This window comes from Paramormyrops kingsleyae, chromosome 2, assembly GCF_048594095.1.
Source record: "Paramormyrops kingsleyae isolate MSU_618 chromosome 2, PKINGS_0.4, whole genome shotgun sequence".
NCBI lineage: Eukaryota > Metazoa > Chordata > Actinopteri > Osteoglossiformes > Mormyridae > Paramormyrops > Paramormyrops kingsleyae.
This window is the reverse complement of record NC_132798.1, coordinates 4,697,618-4,721,240: the sequence shown is the minus strand read 5'-3', so window position 1 is coordinate 4,721,240 and position 23,623 is coordinate 4,697,618. Positions and strand designations below refer to the sequence as shown.

Here is a 23,623-nt window from a genome sequence, read left to right as displayed (position 1 = left end):
GTTGAACTCGCACCATGGCGGATAACCAACTGCATGATTCCGGAAACTTCCTTGGACTATATCTGTTAGATGCATTTTCCTTATGTGCCCGTCCACCAGAATGCAGATTTGAAAAAAGGAAGCATTTTCTTCTTAAAGCTATAATAAGCTTCAAACAGATGATGTTAAATCAATACTCTTCTCACTGGTGCAGAAAGGCATTGCTTTAAAAGAGATGAGACAACAATGAGTTTCAAATGAAATTTATGTTTCTCCATACAATGCATTACTGTACAACTGCATATATTCTGAAATAACTCATTATAAAATAGGGCTCTACCATCCATACAGAAAATCCATACTATATTGGCAAAAAACAACTTCAGAAATAAAAAGTCAGAGATTCAGGAAAGCGGTTTTCTTGTTTTAATTTAGCAAGCAGAAACTTACTATACAGAAGACCAATATTTGGAATGAACCAAATACTTGGTACGGACAAAAAAACAAATTTGAGACGTGTGATTTTTTTCATTCAGTTAGAGAAATTCAGGTTTGACTTTCCCAAATATCTCTAAGTACAGGACATTGCAAATGCTCACTTGCAGCTTGTATTTGGTCAGATAACCCCACACATCCTAATTATTGTGCCTTCTAAAATAAGCACCCAGAAGTGGATTGTTTGAGATTTTCTTAATTTAGTTAAAAAATAAAAATAAAACAAAATTAAAAATAATTAATTAAGCAAACAAAGCATGTGTCCTGGAACAAGAATATCACCTTATTCTGCTGTAATTGTCTTACCTAAGATTGTGAAATGCTCTCCGCGGGGCTCAAATCAAGCAATTCATAACAATGCGTATTTTCTCAATTTGTGGCTCTTAAGACGTGTATTTATCTTCTTGCCCATAAAAATATGGTTAGTGTGGAATGGACATTATATACCCGATATACATAGTTAAATAATTGAGATGTGATACAAGTCGTGCTCTAATGCAGTAGTATGCAAGAACCTGCTCATTACTCACCTAGTGTAAGAGGAAGAGAGAGATTTGGCTCAAGTCTGAGGTAAGCAATGTACTTCAATATAATGCCCATGTAACATTCAAACTCTTACAATCAATATTTATTCTCTATGTACAAACTTCCACCGTTTCATATTAAATGAAGCCCCTGCACTGGTGCCGCATCCCAAGGCTATAACACTAACTACTGGTGGAAAACATTCAACTGCCATTGCGACACGGTACTCGAAGCTGAGCGGATACCAATAGCGACGGCCATCTCTCTCTCATACAGACGGGCTACATTAAGGGGAGGAGGCAGTACGGACTTGGTCCCCAATGACAGTCAGGCACTGTCGACATGCCCCACTGGGGTAATCCTCTCCCCAGTGGTCCTACGCTGTGTCCCACAGTCAAGCCAAGTCCTTTCGGAATCTGTGAGGGGCGGGAAGCTGTTAATAGATACCTGAATAAAAACAGTATTTGTGAGCAAGGTGGTCGTCGATATGTTTACATCTGTTTTTAACCACACCGTGAGGTGTTCTGCCCTAAGTGCCCCAGTTAAACTGCAAGGCCAGTGTGCTCCAATCTATGAAACCTCCTGAGTTTTAACAGGCCCTGTGAAGATTACAGCCCAGCTTACTGGGGTTTTGTGAAAAATTTCATACAACCATTGTCCACGGTAAAAGGAGAGGAATCTTGCACCTTTTCATAAATCCTATACAGTTCTCCTTTCAGAATTACCCTAACTCACGAGAAACTGGACAGAGTACAGTTCAACAATATGACATGTCATGTGGTTAGCATGGATCACCTGGCTACACCTACAGCTGTGGCACTAGATGTTATGAGGAAAGGGAAATCACAGAATGAACTGCACTGCAAGCTGTACGTTTACACTAAGACTTTGTAACTGAGTAAACATAACCATTTCAGTTATATAACAAGCTTCACAAGGAACAAAACAACGATATTAGATGCTACAATTCTAGAGCTACCTAACATGCTACCAAAAAGTGATCGCTGTTTAAATTAAACAACTTTAAAAGGAGTACTGGACTCTAGCGGTGAAATACCTTAACTACAGTCCACAACTTTACTTGCAGTATTATACAGAACGGACTGACACGTGTATTGCTTTCTCATTCATAAAACAAGCTATCCTGTCCAAAGCCTAATGAATTTGTATACCCTAGAATTCACATCCGTCTCACTGAAACTTACTAAAGCATTGAAAGGTGCCCAGCATCATTTTCACACATCACTTCCAAAAGAAAATAAAAGTTTCAGTCCACAGCATCACCAAGATTTCCTTGACACGTGCTCATACCCTGCATTGGTCACAAAATGGAGTCACGCCCATTATCGGAATGTGTTCAGAAAGTCAACATCAGACCCAAGCACAGGCACAGATTTTTCTCCAAACTGTGCCACGTTGTAGCATTTTTGTGATTATAGTCATCCCGCCTTTTAGATATTCAGTCTGATATGGGTTGATCATCTCCAACAGTCTAGGGGAAACTGCGAGCACTATAGCGGGAATTTATTGATAACAAATTTCAGTCTCCATTTATAGACCGGCAGGCCTGGAGGTGCAATCCAGCTTAAAAAGTATCCCCTTTGCAAAACCCGAAAATAAAATTCACATTTACCAAAAATATATCCCCCCAAAACTGGGGGCTCTGCATATGATATTAAAAAAAATACCCAATATAAAGGAACCTAGTAGAAAGAAAAGGAAAAGCTGACAAAAGTGACCACCCCCCTCCTGGTACTGCACTCCCCAGAAAGCCACAGGATGGAGGCTTTCTATCAATTAGTTTGTGATTGGTTGAGATGACATTACATAAACAGGAAGCGGGGCACTTCCTAAAAGGAAATAAGAAATGAAGCAAATTCCCCCATGGGCTGAGCTTCATTTGGAAGTGCCCTAGTTTCCTGTAGAAATCACAGCAGCCATCTCCTCAGGCCGCCTCTGGCACGCACATCTATGTCCCGTCAAACTGCACGGCGCAGTCCGCCGCAATTTACCCGCCGTGGATTTCGGAAAGCTCATAAGGCAAGCCGCTACGGGGGGGGGGACGACGACTCAACCATCTATTTCAAAATCAGAAGCGGCCTACGAGAAAGGAGGACCTGATTTTCTTTCCCCAGGATAACTGGGATAGGCTGTTTGTACTCAGGAGTTGCTCCTTTCCCCAGACACTTAACATTCACAGACTGATCTGCTCACGGTTTTGCCTGCCTCGACTCCAAACAGCCAGCTCAGAGCTCCATCATTCTCTGGATACAGATTACCTCTTCCTGTCCTGGGGCCCAAATCCTCTCAGACACCCCCATGAGCACAGGATCTCATTCACTGCCAGCGCCATACACAAAGGTCATGCCTGTTTTGGAAAACCGAAAGAGAGGCTGTCCCAAACAATGCTCTCTGCCACATACGCACTTTGCTCCCCTGCGTATCGGGGTTTGGTTTTTTTTGTTGCAGGTGAGCCTATCAGCTGAGATCACGCTCTCCTAAAAACTATCTTGCCGTCAATTTAACACTTACAAAGTTACAGCGACCCAATAATCCAGTTTCTTTGCTTACAGTTGCTGGGATTTTAAGAGGGTTCATCTATATTTGTAATATTTTCCAGGTGTGTCTTGGACAATAACTTACAACAGCTACTAAACACACCAATTTCTGCCTGGTATTTAAGAGAAATGTTAGCGTGCCGAGTACAACAAGCACTACCATTTAGATTACCACACGAGGGAGTTAAACTCTTTATCAGGCACTAAAACAGGGGCACCCAAACAATGGTCTCCAGGTTGTATTTGACCTATTTTAGTAGGCAAATTTCCTTGAAAAGAAATCACATTTGAGGAAGTACATTTACAATATCACCTCCTCTAGTTAACACATATGGGGAAAAAGGCAGAAAACCATGCAAATTTGACTTAAGATCCACTGTACTCAAGAAAACCACCCTACCAAAGTTTGGGCACACCTGTTTTACACTATGCAAACAGCTGTATAAAATGTGCCATGCAATTAGACAGCGGTGGAATGCCACGCTTATGACTGGACAGTACTGCAGTGACAAAGATACAACTGGACAATAGTGTAATGAGGGAGGCGAGACTGGACAGCAGAGGGTAGCGGTGTAGCTAAAACCATCCAGTAACAAGTGGAAACAGAGCCCTGCCCTGATGCATACAGAGGAAACTGCACTCAGAACTGGTGCCGGCTGAATGCACTGCAACCATGAGGAAGATTTAAAGTAAGCAGATGATGCCCCCAGCTGACCCTGGATCAGTTGTACAAAAAGGTTGTGTTAGGCTTAGAGCCTAACAAGCTGCTCCTGAATCAGCGTTCAGGTGCACACTCCAATGGCTGCATCCACCTCCTTCCGGGGCAGGACTTTCCATTTCTTTCAGATCAGCCTTGCCTCTCCCTCCATCTCTGGAGGCAGCTCACACACTCCGGTGAAGTTCATCTCCTTCCCCCTGGCCCCCGGAGCAGCAAGGCCAATCCCTCCTTCCCCCGGGGAAGCGTGATTGGACGGGGTGTCGGGTGACACGCTCGCCCCGCTCCCGCTGCGCGTCTCTTTAAGGAAAGTCTCCAGGCGCTTTAGGATCTGCTTGGGGTTCTTTTTGGCGAAGGTCTCCACTTCTGCATGAGAAAAGTGTAACCCAACACTGAACTACACACATCAAGCATCCTCCCACACTGAACACTGAATTCATCTGTACAAACACCCAGAAGGCACAGGCTCTCACTAATGAATCCTGCTCAATACACCAGTCCCACACTTTTTCTGATCCGCTGATGACGGAAAATAAGGGACACATTAACTTCGGCATTGGATGATGTTTCTCGTGGGGTGAGAGAGAAGTTTAAGGAAAGACTGGAAAGCAGATGGTACCTTTCAGCACAAAGCCTGAGTCTGAGATGGTCTTCTGCTGGAATTTCCACACCTGAAAAAGGTGCAGAAACGTGGCCACGTAGAACTCATTCAGCACGCCCAGCACCTGCTGCCTGCGATTACATTCCCTGAGAGACAGCAGAGAGGGAGAACAGAAGAGGAATGCTGGCTGTTCAGTACGGAGAAGGTCAGCCATTTCTGCTGCATTTTATATAATATTATTACACATTACATATATATCATTATTATATGTTACATTATATATGTACAGGGATGGACATAACTGGTACACAAGTACGCATTCACCTTTAAAAATGATACGAGTGTGCATTTACACCCTTACCACAATCGATTGTCGTACGTATCGTTCTTAAAGGTGAATGCGTACTTGCGTACCAGTTATGTCTATCCCTGTATATGTACATATAAATGTGTACGTACACTGCGTGTGTGTGTGTAAAATCCCAGGCAGTGGAAAAGCACAATTGTTTTTTTTTTTTTTTTTTACACATACACTACCGTTCAAAAGTTAGGTTTGACTGAGAATTTGACTGGTTTTTCAACTAAAAATCAAATTTTTTTACATTAAAATAACAAATTGATCAGAAATATAGTCTAGATATTTCACTTGTTATTGGCTATTTGGAGCATCAGCCTTTGTGGGTTCGATAATGGTCTCAAAATGGCCAAAAAGAGAGAGCTTTCCTCATAGATTCAATAGTCTACAGCCGTTTTGAGAAATGAAGGCTAATCCATGTGAAAACTGCTGATAAACTACAGATATCATACAAAGGCTTACGAAGGTGTGCACTACTGCCTTCACAGAACAGCGCAGACCGGCTCTAACACAACTGTGCGGAAGGACAAAAGCAGCAGTCTGGCCTGAGAGTGACCGACACCTCGCAGCTCCAAAGACGCAGCTTTATTAAATAATACCTGCAAAACACCAGTCACATCTTCAACAGTGAAGAGGTGACTCTGGGATGGTGAACTTGTAGGCAGAGTTTCAAAGAAAAAGCTTATCTGAGACTGGCCAATAAAAGGAAAACATTTAAATGGGCAAATGAACGCAGACACTGAATGGAGGATGACTGAGGCTCTGATTCCTGTGGATGGATGATTCTTTGATGAAAAAGTTTGAAGCACAAAGTTATTTAAAGGAGAAATCAATATTTCTAATCATGTCCACGTCTTGCCTGTATTTTCTATTCATTTTGCACCTTATTTGATGAATAAAAAGACGAGTTCTCGCGAAAAATGTGATATTTTCTGAGCAATGCCTAACTTTTGAACAGTAGTACGTATAATCATGAAAGGCTGTCCAGAGAGAATCACAATACATAAAACAAACTGCTAAGGATTCTGTGAGCCCTTCAAAAATAACCAACAAGTGGTACTGGTATTAAATCTCGTCTATAAAAAGGATACATGTCAAATACAGTAAACAGTGCTTCACGAGTTTGTGGTCTCAGCTGGGACAGGGGTTAACTTACTTGGACAGAACCTCCTCCCGCAGTGCATGGAGCGCAATGCGGGTCATGTTGATGGACATCACGACGAAGGGAAAGTTCTGAGTGGGAGAAAAAGATCAACAAATATATTAGGACCACCAGTGACAGTTGCTGCCGAATCAACATTCATTGGCGCTAAAGACAGCCGCATATTTCAAATGGACAAAACGAAATCGAACAGAACGGCGAGAACGACCTGTTGCATACTTAAAATGACGCCACTTTGCTCGATCTATGTCATACCACAACACTAGAGGGCGCATAATGTTTTCGATGGGCAGACACACACAGAGCGAAAACAAACGTATGTTTACTTGCAATTTCTACCATGAATTGCAAATTGTCTGCACATCTTTAAAATCTCGATGAGACCTCTCATATAAATGTGCATAACTTTGCACAAGTTCAGCAAGCTTTCCTTCAAAGGAATTCATGACTGCGAAGCCTTTTGGTTTTAGATTGGGAACAAAGCAGGGAACTAGTGATGCAAGAGGCTGTGTGTTTTATGTAGCCAATCGTGGATAGCGGGTAGGATAAGAAAACAAACAAAAAAAAAGTACAGAGGGCCCAATACAAGCAGGTTGACGAAACGATCATCACCATGGCGATAGCCAAAATGACACCATCAATTTTGCCTAGTAAATATGCGTCCACCATAAACCCGACTATATCTTCATCCTGGGCACATACCTGGACAGGGTGCTGGGACAGCTTGTAGATGTCTAGGGCCAGGGGCAGGGTGTCAGGGTCCATCACCAGGTACAAGGTGTGCATCAAGCCCAGGAAGCCAGTCCCTCTCAGGTCTGTAGCAGGGTCTCTGCCTGCAGGACAGACATACAGGGCCATGCAGCCACACCACTGCAGTCACAAACAGACAGCCCAACAAACAGGCGGGCAGACGCCTGAAAAAACAGAATCAACAATTGAAATGCGTGAGAAGTAGCAGCATGGAAGCACAGAGATGCGAGGAATAGGCGAAATATCGTCCCCCTCGCGGCCTGATGGGACCATGCCCCCCCTACCCTGGAAGCCCACCGTCTCCCAGTGTGGGCCGTAGCGGGGGCAGTCCAGCCGAGTGCCCGTCAGTCGTTTGTAGATGGTCTGCAGGACCCGTGTGTGCACCTTCTGGCCATTGTCCAGAGAGCCTGCAAAGCCAAGAATTAGAGCACTGAGAACATTCTGTCCCACGCCCCAGCGGGGCCAACCAGCAGGGCCCCCGAGGAGCTCGCCATCAGGCAGCTTGTGGAGGGAGTGGCTCCGTCTCATGAGCGACACTCCGAGAAGAATAGAAGCAGAGGGACAGAGAAGAAAGGCCAGGGGAAACACTCACACTGGGCAATGGCAAACACCATGTTCCTCTCCTCTATGAGCTCCCGGTGCAGCCGGGGCGGCCCAAACAGAAAGTGCGTGATGGCGGCCAGGCCGGTCCGGTGCAGGGTGGGCTGGATGTTTCTCTGCGGAACAGAGGGACGCCGACCGTGAACAATGCGCTGAGAACAGCAGGCCGAGGCTGTCACACGTTAAAGAGTCGGGGAATACCAGGAGCTCAGACAGGTCTGTGGTCTGGAAGTGCTGCAGAGCCTCATTGAAGGAAATGAGAGGGGTGGGAGTCACGTCCTCGGGTAGAACTGCAAGACCGACCGGGAAAGAGACATTGTAGAAAACGACATCACACGGCCAACACCAACGTTACCTCCAGTCTACAACACTACTATACTACATTCCATTACAATATGCTAGTACAGGCTATATAATGCCATATTATATTCTATTACAATATATTAGCATATACTATATCCTCCTGAGACCCAAGGAAAAAAAGTGTCCTTCGATTTTAGGTTCTTTGTCTTTGGAGGAAATAAGACATCTTACGATTTAGATTTTTTCAAATTAATTTTTATTTTTAATTTCACAGCATGTCCTCTTTAGTGTACAACAGGAATAAATACGTTTCCCAACATCAGTGAAAAGATAGATGAAAATAAAATGGACATAAATGAATGGGTGGGGTCTCAGGAGGTTAAAATACTATACTACATTCTATTACAATATACTAATCATAGACTATATTGTACTGTAACAATACTGTAGATGCTCTTCCAATGATAACCGCACTCATTAAGCAGCACAACCGCCAGCCCCAGTAAAATACTGCGTCTTACAGTGAAGTTTTAGGTCACCGGGATGCACGACTCACCCGGCTGGATTCTGTCGAGCGCTTCCCACTGCTCGCGGGCCTGCTGGACCTCAGCACTCTCTTCTACAAGAACAGAGAGACATGAGAAAAACTCACCCAGTCTCAACAAATTGGCACTGTTGCCCCTCCTCTGTGCCTGAAAACCCCCAGGGCAGGAAGGGGTCAGGGTTAAGGCTGGTAACCAAGACAGGGCTTTTATCTTCGGGGAGAACAGAGATTTCCTCTGTGAGTATCCATGTGTTGTGCGTGACCCATTTACAAAAGTGAAAGGCTGTCTCTGGATGAGCTGAAGTTGATTTTCCTTAAAATATTTGGGACAAAATTAGTAAGTCATATTAGTAAATTTAATGGAAAACCTATTACAGCGCCGGTAGACGTAAGGTTTCCTTTTTAACTGCACTGCTCTGGCTCTAGGGAATAACTGCAGGGATGAGGGAGCAGTGCCCGCCCCTTCAGTGTGCATGCTCTCCCAGTGCGCCAGTTTCCCCCAGGTACTCCAGGTTCCTCTTGCAGTCCAGAGACATGCAGTTAGGCTAATTGGTGTCTCTAAATTGCACATAGTGTGTGTAACCTCTGCAATGAGCTGGCATCCTGCCCCGGCTGCAAGCCTCCCTTCTGCCCTGTGCTGCCTGGGACAAACTCCAGGCCCCCCCACAACACTCTACTGGATAAGCAGTTGGAAGATGGATGGACTGAACAGAGAAATGAGGTAAGGAGGGAAGAGGGAAACAGAGAGAACACAAACCTTCCGTCTTCCTCTGCTCCCCGCCTACTGCCAGAGACTGCAGGATACCATTCTGCTTCAGACTCCAAATCTACAGAAAATGTAGACATGAAGATATCGTGATAACACTGTCCGAGCTGAAAGCCGGAAATGGTATCAGACGGCGATAAGCAAGGCTCTCCTGGGAGGACCGGCTGCAGTGCCCGGCTCTGGCCTCCTCGTCCGCACGAAGGGGCAGCCTGCAGACTCACCGGCAAGGACTTGAGGGCAGCCCCACCATTGGCGTGGTCTTTGCAGAGGCCTTCTGGGACGGATCCATTTGCTCTCTTAGACCAGGAAAGAGGAGAAGAATATGTAATTCACGACTGATTCAGCAATTAAAAAAAAGAGGTCAGTATTAAATTGCCCGCTATTTACATTCACTGAGTATCAACCTTCCTGAGCTGTAGAGCTACATTCAAAAATGCTTACTTGCAACAAGCCTTTTTACATTATATATTGGACCCTTGATGCCATAGACAGGCATTCGGATCGGTATCGGCGCCGGTTCAGACCTATTTGACGGATCGGGTATCGTCCATGCGTGACCGATCCAAGCCCTATACTTACTTATTTAGTTTTTGGCAATCAATCGCACGATAGCTCTTTCCCATTTTACATGTGTTTTTTTGCGGCATTCAAATCGAACGCTATCGCTGCCCCTCAGTCTTTTTTGCTACTCAGTGGGTGTGAGTACAGTGGCTTCCGCCTGCTGTGACGTCATGCGCATACCCTTCGCAGTACGAGGAGCGTAAGATAAGACGTGACGATCTGGGAGTATTATACGCTTTTAACAGAAACCAGTAGCACAGCGATTTGCAATCTATGTGAAATAAAGTTTTGAGGTGGGAATAGCGTTTAATGGACAATCCCAATCCCAAAAAGCAATGGATGATTTGGGAGTCGCTAACTTAATTGGACTGTTTTGCGAACTCGCTGCAGCTTGTGATACAAGAGGGGCTGCCATCGCAACAAAAGTGTAACTGCGCTGACGTCAATGGGAGAAAAGCGGTGTTAAAATGTTAAGCATTCGCCACTTGTGTATACATGCTTTGAAGAAATTCATATTGAACTGCAAATGACTCAAAAACGCTTAAAACAAACGAGGTGGAACAGTACGTTATGTATGTTTGTTGTAGCCTAATTAAATATTTTTTCATACATTTTTTCCATCTGTATTTACTAGCTTAAAAAATTTCATATATAAAGTATAACAAAGTAAAAACAGCTCTTGTATCGGAATTGGATCAGAACTGAAAAAATATGGATCGCCCATCTCTAGTTTTTTTCCCAAACAAACTTAGAGAACGTTCTAGAAGGTCTCAGTTCATCTTGCTTTAAACAAACTCCGTATGGAAGCTGGGGTTTCTAAAGCATGATGCTAATTTTGGGCAAAAAGCCTTTCAGTCTAACCCAGATAAAATACTGCCCACTGAGCATGTCAGTGTCAATCCAAAGGCTTCAAACTGATAAATCAGAGATGCTCCTGTTCGAACTGATTTGAACTCAAAACATGAAGCCCCTCAGACCTCGACAGTGGTCACCTGATCTGGAGAGCATCCGGGCTCTAAGGTGATGACCAGTCACTGCAATGCCAGCATACAGAGTCAGGGAAAAACGTGAATGTGCAGTTCAGCGAGAAGAGGTGCAACATGAGACAGGGGACAAAAATAAAGTTTAAGTGCTGTATATATTAACATCATTACCATGTGACGCCACTTAAAAAATACTAATGTTTCTTCAATGGGACCAGGCAAGCCCAGCTCTATAGGGCAAATTGGTACACCTAGTTCTAAGCTTATTTCCATCTCTGACAAGAAGTGTACGATTCAGAGAAGTATCAAATGATTAGTTACAAAGGCATGATGGAATTTTTAATAAATCAATGAAAATTAGAAGGATGGAGCAGAGGGCCTGTCTATGGCATCAAGGGTCCATCTCTCAGGGAGAGAAAAAGCCTGAGCCCAGATCTATGAGAGGACGGACAGGCGAGGTGCCCAATGAGGGAAGCCTGAGACCAGATCTATGAGAGGACGGACAGGCGAGGTGCCCAATGAGGGGGCAGTGGAGACAGACAACGGAGGTGCAACAGGGTGTGAAACAGGAAGGCAGAAAGATTAGCTCAGCTGCAGCAGACGCACAGCTCTGTCCCTTCCAGGGAATGCAATATTACATAGGAGCTGGCCCACGGCTGGTGGGCAATCCCCTCTCGGACAAGACGCTTTATAGCCTTGGTGGAGGAAAGGGAGGAGGAGTTTAAAAGCTATAACATGGAACGGCTGGAGCTCTGTGCTTCCCTTTAGATACTGAAGAGAGACTCTCCCTCATATGAAGGCCAAACCACAAGTGTGGAGCCATTATTTAAATAAAATGTGAAAGCATAAAGGCCAACAATGGCTACATAAACAAACACCTGAAGATCCACTTTAATCCCCCCCCCCCCAATGTGCAATCATATTTTGGTGGTAATCAGACTTGGACCAAATGACAGGCCTCGCCTTCCAAGCTTCTTCATGAAAAAGGTGAGAACCACCACCTTCATGGAAGCAGGTGGCCAAATGAGCGCCGTTAAACTCACTGATGTGTACCAGGAAAGGGGAACCCTGCACAGGTGCTAAACACAGGGCAGGCAACCGAGTCAAACCAAGTCAAACCCTGATACACAAAGAGTGACGCCCTGACGCAACAATTGGAGAGATCTGGGCTAAAGGCCCAAGGTTCTGGGAAAGCAAGAGAAATGCAAGGAATCTAAACTAAAAAGACAAGCAAGATGTAAACAGACTACTGTACAGCCATATGTGAATCCTGCCCATAAAAACTGGTAGGTGCAAGCTTTCAGTCTGTACCAGCCCAGTAAGACTACCAGCCATACTAATGAACAGACCAAGTCCCGCAGTCTTAACAGTGCGGAAATAACAATAATTCTCAGTAAATTCTAGACTAAACAGCAAAGAACTTTAAACGCATCCATTGGTGATGAGGCTGTCCTGGTTTTTGCGGCCCACGTCGCAGTTCCATTACTGAGGAGATTGTCAAGCAAGGCACGGCATACTGGCATTATCACTCTGTTACAACAGAGCCAACAACAGAGCGCTTAAACGAGGCCAGGGGATTAAGCGAAAATAAAGGACGATTGCAAGAGACACATCCACAAAGACTACTGAGGCTCAGCGGGAGTTAATTTATGCCACGTTTACTGGTGAACATGTCAGACCACTTGAAAAAAAAAAAGGGTAACGGGGATTAGAAAGCAGGATAGAACAAATTAGAGGACCTCATGGAATAAGAGATGAGTGTAAGCAAAGCGAGGTTTACTCAGTGTGGCAATGAGGATAATAAGGTCATAATCAAAGGGTCCTCTCCTGAACATTCAGGACATTTTGAACAACCCTCTGTAATACAAAGAGGATATAGCTGAATACTTCTCTCATGAGGGGCACAGATTTCTTTCAACCTAAAGCCAAATCTGGATAATACGTGTCATGGCAAAAAAAAAAAAGAGACAAAATCAAGTAAAAAATGCTTCAAAATTTTTTTTAAATTTGTAATACATCTGTTTTTAAATGTACAATTAGGCTGAATGGAAAAGAACATTCTTGAAAATATTAAACAAACCATAATATTCTGGTAAACTACCATGTATAAATAATTTGACCTTTTCATAAACACCAAACTTCACATTTCAAAAGTGTCTTTAAAAAAAATGTTAAAGGACACTTTATTAACAACGGAGCAAATGAAAAAAGATATACTGAAAATATACATGTAATGTACATCAAGCAAAACCAGCCAAATCTGTCACCTGTAATATGAGGGGTTACTGTTTCCCATAAAAGCTTCCCAATCGCAGCCCCACCCTGACAACGGCAGCCTGTAGCTGCATGAATCCTGGCCGGCTTCCCAGATATAGCACATTAACAGCTCATTGCATTAACGTTCAGCACTAGCCATCATCCCATGTTATATGCACTATAAACAGGGGATCGACATGTTGCAGATCATCAGCACCTTACAGCTCACCATCCCAATCCACATCACCATCACTGACAGCACCAATCTGGGTTTTGAACACGTTTTAAAATAATATATTTATACCATACAGTACAGTGACTTTGTTCTGCTGTGACTCCTTCCTGTTTTTAATTTGCAGTTTGTTGTAGCTTATGCAAAACTGCCAAAATTAAAATGGGTAACTGCAGACTAATCCAAGAGCAAATAAAGCAAGAACAAGCACATTACAAGCTTAAGAAAGAGATGTGCTATTCTGCACAAATTCCTAAGACAATACTAATAATGAACAGTGATGTAATGATCACAGAATGGCATCTGACTTGTGGCAATGTCAAGTTACCCACAAGATTCTGCAACTAGACAGGACATTTACCTGAGAGAGGAAGGAAAACATTTTCTATAGCACAATCAAGTTAGAGCTTTGCAGCAAAGTCACGCGACATACATCACAATGCTACACCCTACCAGAGACACATCACAATGCTACACCCTACCAGAGACACATCACAATGCTACACCCTACCAGAGACACATCACAATTCTACACCATACCAGAGACACATCACAATGCTACACCCTACCAGAGACACATCACAATGCTACACCCTACCAGAGACACATCACAATGCTACACCCTACCAGAGACACATCACAATGCTACACCCTACCAGAGACACATCACAATGCTACACCCTACCAGAGACACATCACAATGCTACACCCTACCAGAGACACATCACAATGCTACACCCTACCAGAGATACATCACAATGCTACACCCTACCAGAGATACATCTCTGTAATGCCAGCAAAGGGCAGCATGAACCTGATAGGTATAGATGTGAAATTTGTTAATAGTTGTCTAAAAGTTAACGCAGTCATCTTCCCTGAAAGACCAACATGTGGAATGGTAACCATTACACCTGGGCACATGCAAAATTACCCCTGGTAAGAATAAGAATTATTTCCAAGTGGATTATCCCTAAAGGTTATCATGCAATTTCATGTGAAGTAGACAATTCATTTAGCATAATTTGGGTAACAAGCATAGTGCCCAGGAATTTGGACTTAAGGTTGTCCTTGTCTAAATGTGACTTTGAGTGTGAAGCCTGCCACTGCGGTTCTACCCTTAAGCAAAGAGCTAAAATGCTTCAGGGCCAAAATGCATCTGAATATATGGGTCATTTGACTGATGACATATTATGCTATGTCTATAATTACTATCTCCCCATCTGTATATCTGTCTTTCTATTGACCTACCCAGTGCTGAATGATATAAGGACATATGATATACATGATGAGAATGTTTATGCATTAACAATCTTTATGGCATCAAGAACAGTGGGCCATTAAACATTTCCATCATTCCCGCTGCTGTCCTCTAGACACATTCAAAGGGTTTGGTGATCAAATGCTGACATTTGCCCAATCATAGGTTAAAAAAAAACAATGTGTTTCAGTAGAATACATTACATTAATTGTAACACATTAGCATTCATGCTGAATGTTTCAATGTTTCAAGGACGTTACATTAGCAATAGGAAGTCAGGGATTTACAAACTGCATGGTACAAATAGGCTATGAGTTTGGTTGAAAGGTTTTCTTAGAGAAAAAACGAAAACAACAGCCTTGGGTAAGAAACAAATCCTAAGGATGCTAAACTTAATTTAGCCTGTAGAATAACAACTCCAGAGTAGAGGGAGACCTACTTGATGCTTGTGGAAAGAGTCAGACGTAGTGTTCATCTGAACTCATTCATATATGGATCTTCAATATGCGTCTTCAATGTGCAAACATTTAATGCATTAGGACTTAAGGTTTAATGACCATAACCTTTATGAAAGTCTGAAAGTATTATACACAAACAGCTATTATGCTACATAAAGCCGTATATTTAAATATTATATATATTTCCATTTCTATTTTGGTGAAGTACAATCAAAACAAAACAACAAATATATGAGGCACATATGAGCAAAGTTTTGGCTAAACTCCACACAGAACTGAGGCAGATCTGAATCCCCAACTGTGGAGGCATGAGGCAATAATGCACTGCTGGACCTCCAGGCTGCCCAAAGGATTTAAATATACAGTGAGCAACTGCATGTACACAGAAATGAAAAGCATCTACCAGAACTGTATAGCTGAGAGTAATACCCAGGCTGATTGCCCACAATGCATTACAATGTTGAGACAAAGCATTTTTAAATGGAAAAGGGGTCACAGTCATAGCAACTCACACTTTTACACAAATTACCTACAGTACGACACACTTCTTAAAAAATGCACATTAAAAATACAACAGCCATGTACTAATATCACCTACATCAGCTGCTGGAGGTGCATAAGTGGATTGCAAACATTTGGCACAGTTAGAGTAGGTGTTCCAGAGTTGACCTGCCATCTTGCAGTCTGGCAAGAGCTCAAAGCGGAGTATGACTCTTAAGCAGAGGGTAAATTGTTTACTTAATAAAGAAATGAGCTGGGCAGGGTGTGGGTGTAATGGTGGGTAGGAACATTTTATTTTCATATTTATCTCATTGCTTCACTCTCTCTTTGGGTGGGACACCCGACAAAATGCTCAGTATTCCGGCGCCCAATCGAGCCAACTTGTAAGGTATCATGAACAGGGAGATGCTGCAAGATGGCTGATCTTAATGTAGGTATACAGTGAGCCCCACTGCCAAGATAATAAAAGGGCAAGGGGCCCGTACCCACCTGTGGCTGTGCTGTGATAGAGTGGTCCCCTTCCATGGCCTGGGCCTGTAATGTCAGCCGCCTTCTAAAGCCCAATATCCATGCCAGTAGCCATCAAATGCAGCGGGCTGGGGACACACATGGTGCTTGGAGTGTCCACTGCGTCCAGCTCCTTCGAATGCTTCAACTTACAGTCCCTTCCGGGCTGCCAGAGTGCAATGCTAATGATTTCAGTGGATTACGCAGTTGAGCATCATCTCAACATGCCCCATCTGCTTAACTAGGCGACAAAATGCTATGGAGCACAGGAGTTAGTTAGAGTAAATGTCAGATTCGCAAGTAAATTACATGTTTTGCTGAGGGTTATTGAACGTGGATCGACAGCATCAACATCAGGGGTGACGGTGATGCCAAAAAGAAGGACTTTACTACTTAAATACAGGATCAGTAGAAGACGTCAACAATAAAAATGGGTCAAAGGCAATGCTCCGATTATTCTTTCCTCCTAGAACTCCGGCTGGCTTTTCACAGTCGCACCATCAGAAGAGTCATGAACCCGAGTGGGGAATAAGGATAGGTTAGGTCCTTCCACGTGTTCAGGGCTCATCGTTTTGGTACTTTCAGGACCACGTGGCCATCTGCCAGCTACAAAATTCAGTTCGCAGAGCCTTTCAGATGTGTAGAGTCTGCTTACAAAAGTGCCATCATACTTTAGTGTTTTTGGCCCGTTCCCATGATTCCTGTGAAAAGTGAATGTTCATGCGTCATAGCAACGGAAAGTACACCGCACTCTTTCGTGCGTCCGAGGCCCACCATCCAGGAGGTGGAGAAAGAAAATGTCCGTTTATTCCAGCACAAGCATAAAGCAACAGGGCTGAAAGATGCTTTCCAGGGCGGAGGCCCAAGCTACTGAGCTGTTTCTTCTTTCCCAACTGTACTTAACTAAATCAAGATGTCAGAAAAAACAATACCAGGGAGAAGGAGTCATGCCAAGGGGAGTCCAAGTAAAGCTGACCTTTGTTTAGTTCTGCAGGGGGGGGGGTAAAGAAATGGGGAATTTCAATTTGAAACATTTCGAGGCTGAAAGAAATACATTTCCATGGCAACACAGAGAAGCGTCACCAAATTTAGTAGGTGGAGGAAAACATTGGCGTCATTTTACACGGACCACGGCTTAATCTGGTTAGTTAATACGCTTCTCAGACAGCGTTCACGTTAGTTGCACCGCAACTAGTCGCCGTGGTTCTTACTGATAAGCTGGAACATTTACGTGTCCGGTAGCTCTGAGCACGACCAAACATTTTCTTTAAAGCGGCAAGCTCTCTTCCTAGCTTAGGACAAATCCAAAACACACATTAGTTTACGGTACCCTTGGCCAAATGTTCACTTCCTTATGAAGCTCATATATTTTTTTAAACAAAAATCGGTCGGTGGCGATGCCTGTCAGAAAAAAAACTGGAGTCGCACACCGAAATTATGGAGCTCGCTGGCTGAAGAGCGGTTTAGTTTGACTATCTGTGGTACAATGAAAACGTAAACGAAAACTAAAGTATGGAAAAGAGCGTTTTTCTAGCAAGCCGAGGTGTGTCTTGAACGGGTAGGCTAGCTGTCCAGGTATTTCGCTAGTTATAACGGTTCAGCTTATCTCCCCCACTAACTAGCTCGATACCTCGTCAACTAACTAGCCTGCATGTTGGCGAAGCGTCGGTTATAGTTCAAAACCGTCGACTGTCGTTTCGTATTGCTACCTCCGCGGAAACATGTACATTGTGTTTAATGCAAAGCATTTCGTGAACAGCTAAAGCGGACGGGCAGCCCTGGTGTCGTCAGCGGCCGGGCTCGCGACGCTGCGTATTTCTTTAACAAGCCGCCGCTTTCCTTACATCAACTTCCCATTGATTTCTGTTTTTTTTTTTTCAACTGTGCAATTACTTGCATTCTTTATTTGCAAAATAAAACCTGGCTTTTCCCACTTACCTCGCTTTCCCTCCCTCCAATCTGCGCTTCCCTTACCCTTCGGCGCTCGCAGTGATTTTCTCCCCCCTCTCCTTTCGATGTGTGCCGGGAGTCGTAGTTCCCAGCTCGGATGCCTTCCGGGTTTTCCAGCGACCGCTCCGTCCCCCCACCGGCTGCCCGATCGGCTCCTGCCCGGCGCCAGCCCGAGCCTCGGCACGGGTGCGGGACGCGGCGGTGAGCGGAGCCGGATCCCTGGCCCCGATCCCCGGGAACTGCCGGGATTACGTAATTGCGGGAGTGCTTCGGCTGAGATGGCGACCTCATGTAACAGCCTGCGACGTGTGCCCCGGGTTTACATTAAAACACGAGCATTAAGATACCAATATGACGGACAAAGATTCATTCAGGGGTAGAGGAAGGGGATGAAAGACCCAAGCATACAGTTAAAAACGTTTTTTTTTCTTTGGGGTCGGAAGAACCTGGAGACAGCAAGCGAGGTTACCGTGAACGGAGATCCCCCAGTACACTAATTGTACCTGATCGATTAAAGCTACCGATCGCTGATAACTCCCCTGCCAATGGCCAGTATGTAGGGCTCGTGCTAGCTGTGCAATGAGTTTAGTTGTCCTAGCTGGTTCAGAACGCCCCCCGTATTTTATTTGAATGCAAATTACGTTAAACGCTACTTGCTTAACCAGGTGTATGGATAATAACGACATCCAGCTAATTTCTTGCTTCCTTTCCTTTTTAAACAGAGTGCATGGTCACTGTACCTATTAAAATGCTCGTAACACGCTTATGTACAGTAATACTTGCATTATGTATCTATGCATTACGCACACATATACACGTTATGCTCTCCGTTTTTTCTTCCTCGGACCTGTTCGTAAGCGGTTCTGCCACTTAACACTATTTTAAAGCTGTTATTGAAGAACCTGCTCCAGGTTTTCAAACTACAATTGTCTTTGTTGGAGCTTCACAATAGTGAGGAATCCGTGTCCATAAGCGGACAAGTTCGGCCCACGTGAAAATATACTGTACATGTTTACAGAACATAAGCTGAAGACGTGCTTACGTTTCAAATTGATCATTTTCCCCAGGTGAGTGTATATGTATTAAAGGCTTGTGGAATGAAGTGGAGTCATTTGTTAGATTCAACAGTTAGTTACGATTTCCTTGTGCTTTTCTGGGCTTGATACTCTGTGCATCTACTAATAGGTGATTTCGTGACTTCTGCCATCAAATAGTACACTGATGGATCTGCAGTCTGACAGTATCATACATTTAACTCCACTCCGATGCAAAAATTGTAAGTTAATTTAATTGTATCAATTGAAAAACATAGTAATTGGTGTGCCCTAGAGCTATTTATCAAATCAATAGTATGACTCACTCTACGTCTTTTTGTATTTATATTTGATGGAAAACGGTTATTATCAAATAAAAAATATTTATAAGCTGCTAATCTTCTCTTCTTTCATATGCATTGTGAGACAGAAGCTCAGAGAGTAGCAGTCGTTTCGCGCTGTCGAAGTTCAGGGTTTTAATCTCGCCACAGTTGTGTGTGAGTGAAGTTTGTGTTCTCCCATTATGATTATTGTACAGGTTTCTTCTTTTCTTGGTACTCCGATTTCCATCCAGGATGTACCCCAGCCTTCTGCCCAGCAGGGGCGCCATATAGGGGGAGGAAGTTAGAATAATTCCAAGAGTCCCTGAGTGACAGGGCCATAAAATTAAATAGAACTTAATTAGATTGATTTGGATTGGGTCCCAAAATGGCATGCTTTCATGGTACTCAGAATCTCCAGTGGCACCTCTTCTGACTAGAATAAGTAGTTTGAGGTTTTAGTATATCTGTATACTAGCAAACAAATAATCCTCACAGCTGACTCCTGTGCATGCAGTGCAGAATCATTCCAGCATTGCTTTACTTATGATGTCAGTGTCAATGACCAGCACTGGGATTTGTAGTTTTTTATTGGATAATAAATCCCAGCTTAGTGGGAGTTTTGCTGTGCCTACTGCATGTTTATTGCTAACAGGCGGTTTTCAATTTCAGCTTTAAAAAAACAATTTCAGGTCGCATTATTTATGGATGGCAGCGATTAAACTTGTTAAATTTATTATATTAAGCACTAGCTGGGTGTTCTTAATTTAATCGTCTGCCTGATTGCAGCCTACATGCTTTAATGGACATTATTAAGGTCTGACAAGTGCTTTTGTTTATCTTTTGTAAGGGATTTTCTTTGCTGAAGCCACATCACCAGTTTTACTGACTTGTAAAAAGAGAGTGGATTAAATGACACTTTAGGTTTATAAAAAGTCTCATTGACTTTGTTGTTGTTGTGTTTCTGTCCACAAAGTTCGATGTGTAAGCCTCGAGACCTGTAAGGCAGTTAGACCAGTTAGGGTTGTCCCATTTCTGTGATGGGGAAGGAGAGTTTATTGGACTTACGATGGCGCATGTGGCCAGACGGTCGCAAGCCAAACCATCGCTTCTGTCAAGGATTCCCAATGGAATCGGAAACTTTAACTTTCTCTCTCCGGTGATCCATAGTTCACAGCGTCCACCTGCCTCTGCTGCCTTCAGCCAGATCAGCTATAGCCAGAGCAAATGTTCCCCATCCATAGAAGCTAGATAGGGGCTCCTGGGTGGGGAGGTCCACACCAAGCCTGCTGTGCATGAGAAGGGTATCTCAGACCAGAGGCTCATGGAAGTCTGTGTTTGCTTGTAGGAAACTTAATCAAAGGTGTGGCAAAATCAGGGCAGGATCTGTTTTATAGGATAGCATATCGACTGTGAGTGCCTGTGTCTCCCCCTCTGGTTACATAATGAATTACATCGGCTGAAAACCACGCAAGCCCATGACCTTTTATCCCAAATTGCTCTCTGACAGCCCAACAGCGAGGGGAGCAGTGAGCTGCACCACAGTGTGGGCTTCACGCAGCTTGGGGGCATCCTCGCACAGCAGAATCTGAGTTAGCCATGTGACCTTGTTTTTTACCATGGAAACGATGTATAAATCTAAGGTGGGGCAACTGGGTCATGTCTGGGTTTTATTATGGTATGGATTAGAGCCACGTAGTAATGGATTAGATAGATACTAACCTCAAGTAAGCGATCAGATGTAAATCAAATGTGAATTGAAAGGGCACTCAATAGACTCTGCACTGCAGGAATGCAGTGATCCCGCGTACACAATATGACACTGTACACCATTCCTGGCACGAGCAGCTTTTGAACTGGATTTCCAGAGCAGTGATTTCCAGGTCTGCTGCAGCCAGACAAGGCTGTGAAGGAGCTGTTGCTTTGGGGAAGGTTCAGGGGAGGTGAGGTATGAATGGCCACCAGACTGCCTTCACCCTGACTTTGTGCAGTCAGCTCCTGTCACCAAAAAAAAAGAAACTGGTATCGCTTGTCTTCTATCAGTGAAGCGCCGATAGCACAAATTCAGCAGTACTGCTGTTAGCCAGGCTGAATTCATTGCTCGCCATCTGGTCTGTGTTTAAGCACCTGGCAGAAATGATGCCCCCATCCCAGGTCGCTGTGAAGCTTTGCGTGTGGCCTTTTCTGCACCTCAGCGGTTGGTCCCCAGGCTAAACGGTGGCAGCGGCGATTAATTTTATACTCACCTGCCAGCGTCTAATGTTTTTCTTCATAAAAAATACACTTTGGAGGGAAACTTTTATTCTAAGGGTGTGGGATCTCACAGACAATAAGAGAAAAATACAGCTAAACAAGTAATGGTTCCATATGATTTAATTTGACTCTGCATACAATTTAGATCAATCTAACATGTACTGTCATAGAAGAGAGTTTGATATTGGGGGAACACAATATTTAAATGTAAAGATCTATTTTTTTGGGGGGGTGGGGGGGGGTTTGCGGGGGAAGCCAAGTTAAATATTATGAGGTACATATTCCCCCAGCTCCTATGCCCTGACTGAAGTGTCCACATTTTTTTCCCAGTTCGTATTTATTTTGCATTGAAAGCACTGGCTGAGACTCTAGGTAACTGAAGCTGGTCATGAGATATTAACATGAATAATATGTCGGTAATTTGCAGTAATAGTGACATGACGGGTGATGGCTTTTGGCCTGTGTCATTCTAAACATGAGCCAGATTAAGGGTTTTGAATCAAAGCCACTGTAGCCTAAACACTTGGACTAGATTTCTGATTCCAAAAATTTTTACACCAATTTTTCTGTCTCACTTCCTAAAAGACAAAGAAATGTAGAAAATACCAACCTTTTGGATAAGAAGCTTTATATCCATCGCAGTTCATGCCTATAATTCAGTGGCTTGGTGCTGGTTATAGAAATAAATTCCCGGGGTGATCACGCCAAGTGCTGTCAGTTACGCAGGTTAAATCCAAAGGAAACACAAAACCTTGCTAATACACTCATTTCACCTGAAACGCATTTGGTCAGAAGTGCTTTATAGGTGTTTTGCACCTTGTATTGAATACGTGTGATGGATGGATGGATGGATGGATGGATGTTTTATAGGTACACATCAGTAGCAATAGATAAAAATTAAGAAATGTTTAAAAGATAAAATACAAACTTCTTGGATAAGGAGCCTCGTATCGCTTGCAGTTCACAGGGAACCTGCAGGCACCTCACTTTGGGCTGCTCCAGAAAGACTTGCACCTGCTCTCCCCAGCTCAGTGGAAGGCATTACTCAGATAGCTAATGTCACATCAAGACCTGCAGGACACCTACAAGGGCAAGTGATTTGAATGGACTCAGTGACTAACATTCAGTGTCACATATACACTGAGACTGGTGGAAGCTGTAGCCCGTAACGAGAAGGTTAGGGCCTGGCTGCCTAAGGACCCGATTACAGGTGTATTAGTGATAATTAGATCAGCAAGACAGACCTGCCTCATTTAGATTTAATTTGTCTTCTCTTTGGGCCCCTCTGAAGTTCCATAATCAACCCAGCTCTGTGTCTCAGAAAGAACAAACACTTTCAGTGCAATAAAAGACATATTCCACACAACACACAGATCAGAGGGAATCGTTAGGGGAGAGGTCATATTTGATGTTCACTCTGAAGCTGGACGGCTGTAAAGTTGCTCTCTCGCTGGTAGCCCGCCAGACTCCTGGCCCAGCTCTCCCCGTCTGACCTCCGCCCTGCCGCATTCTCTCTCTTTTGTTTGCTGCTATGGTTCTGAAAGGTTTCGCTTCATGTGCACGCAGCGTCTCCCCAAGAAGCTTTTAAGAGAGTGTTGTTGCTGAGTGGCATCGTAAAAGCGCATTTTCTGTGTTATTGCTTTAAAATTATGCATTATTGTAGCAGCTTTAAATAAAAATGACAGGTGCATTTTACTGCCATGAGATCTGGCACTGGTTGATGAAAATGTATAATTCAGCTGTTTGGTATTGGTTTCAGATATATATTTCTTTGTCAAAAGTAATTTACGGGCTGATCACACCGGATATTGTCAGTTATGCAGTTTTAATCCAAAGGAAACGGAAAACTGTTTCCCTGCACTGGATGAATGCAGTGGATAGATGGATCTTTCCTTCGTGCCCTCCAGTAGCAAAGAATAAAATAACATTAAACATACGATGTTGAATTGTATAAAGT

The 23,623-nt window shown here is 43.7% G+C and overlaps 1 protein-coding gene across 3 annotated transcripts; it reads right to left on the bottom strand.

Annotated features, from left to right (window-relative positions):
• Positions 1-226: 226 nt before the first annotated feature.
• elmod3 (ELMO/CED-12 domain containing 3) lies at positions 227-18,640 on the bottom strand. Of its 3 annotated transcripts, none has more exons than XM_023838506.1 (12): positions 18,084-18,204; positions 16,092-17,097; positions 9,575-9,649; positions 9,345-9,414; positions 8,600-8,662; positions 7,942-8,030; positions 7,733-7,856; positions 7,425-7,547; positions 7,093-7,223; positions 6,385-6,461; positions 4,892-5,019; positions 227-4,638 (listed from the first exon to the last, which is right to left on the bottom strand). In XM_023838506.1, the coding sequence occupies exons 2-12, from the start codon at positions 16,125-16,127 to the stop codon at positions 4,400-4,402; spliced, it is 1,155 nt and encodes a 384-aa protein (XP_023694274.1). In that variant the 5' UTR covers positions 16,128-17,097; positions 18,084-18,204; the 3' UTR covers positions 227-4,399. The 3 variants fall into 3 exon arrangements, with proteins under 3 accessions (XP_023694274.1, XP_023694273.1, XP_023694272.1); XM_023838505.2 differs by having other exon boundaries at positions 18,048-18,187; XM_023838504.2 differs by lacking the exon at positions 16,092-17,097 and having other exon boundaries at positions 18,048-18,640.
• Between the last annotated feature and the right edge of the window lie 4,983 nt (positions 18,641-23,623).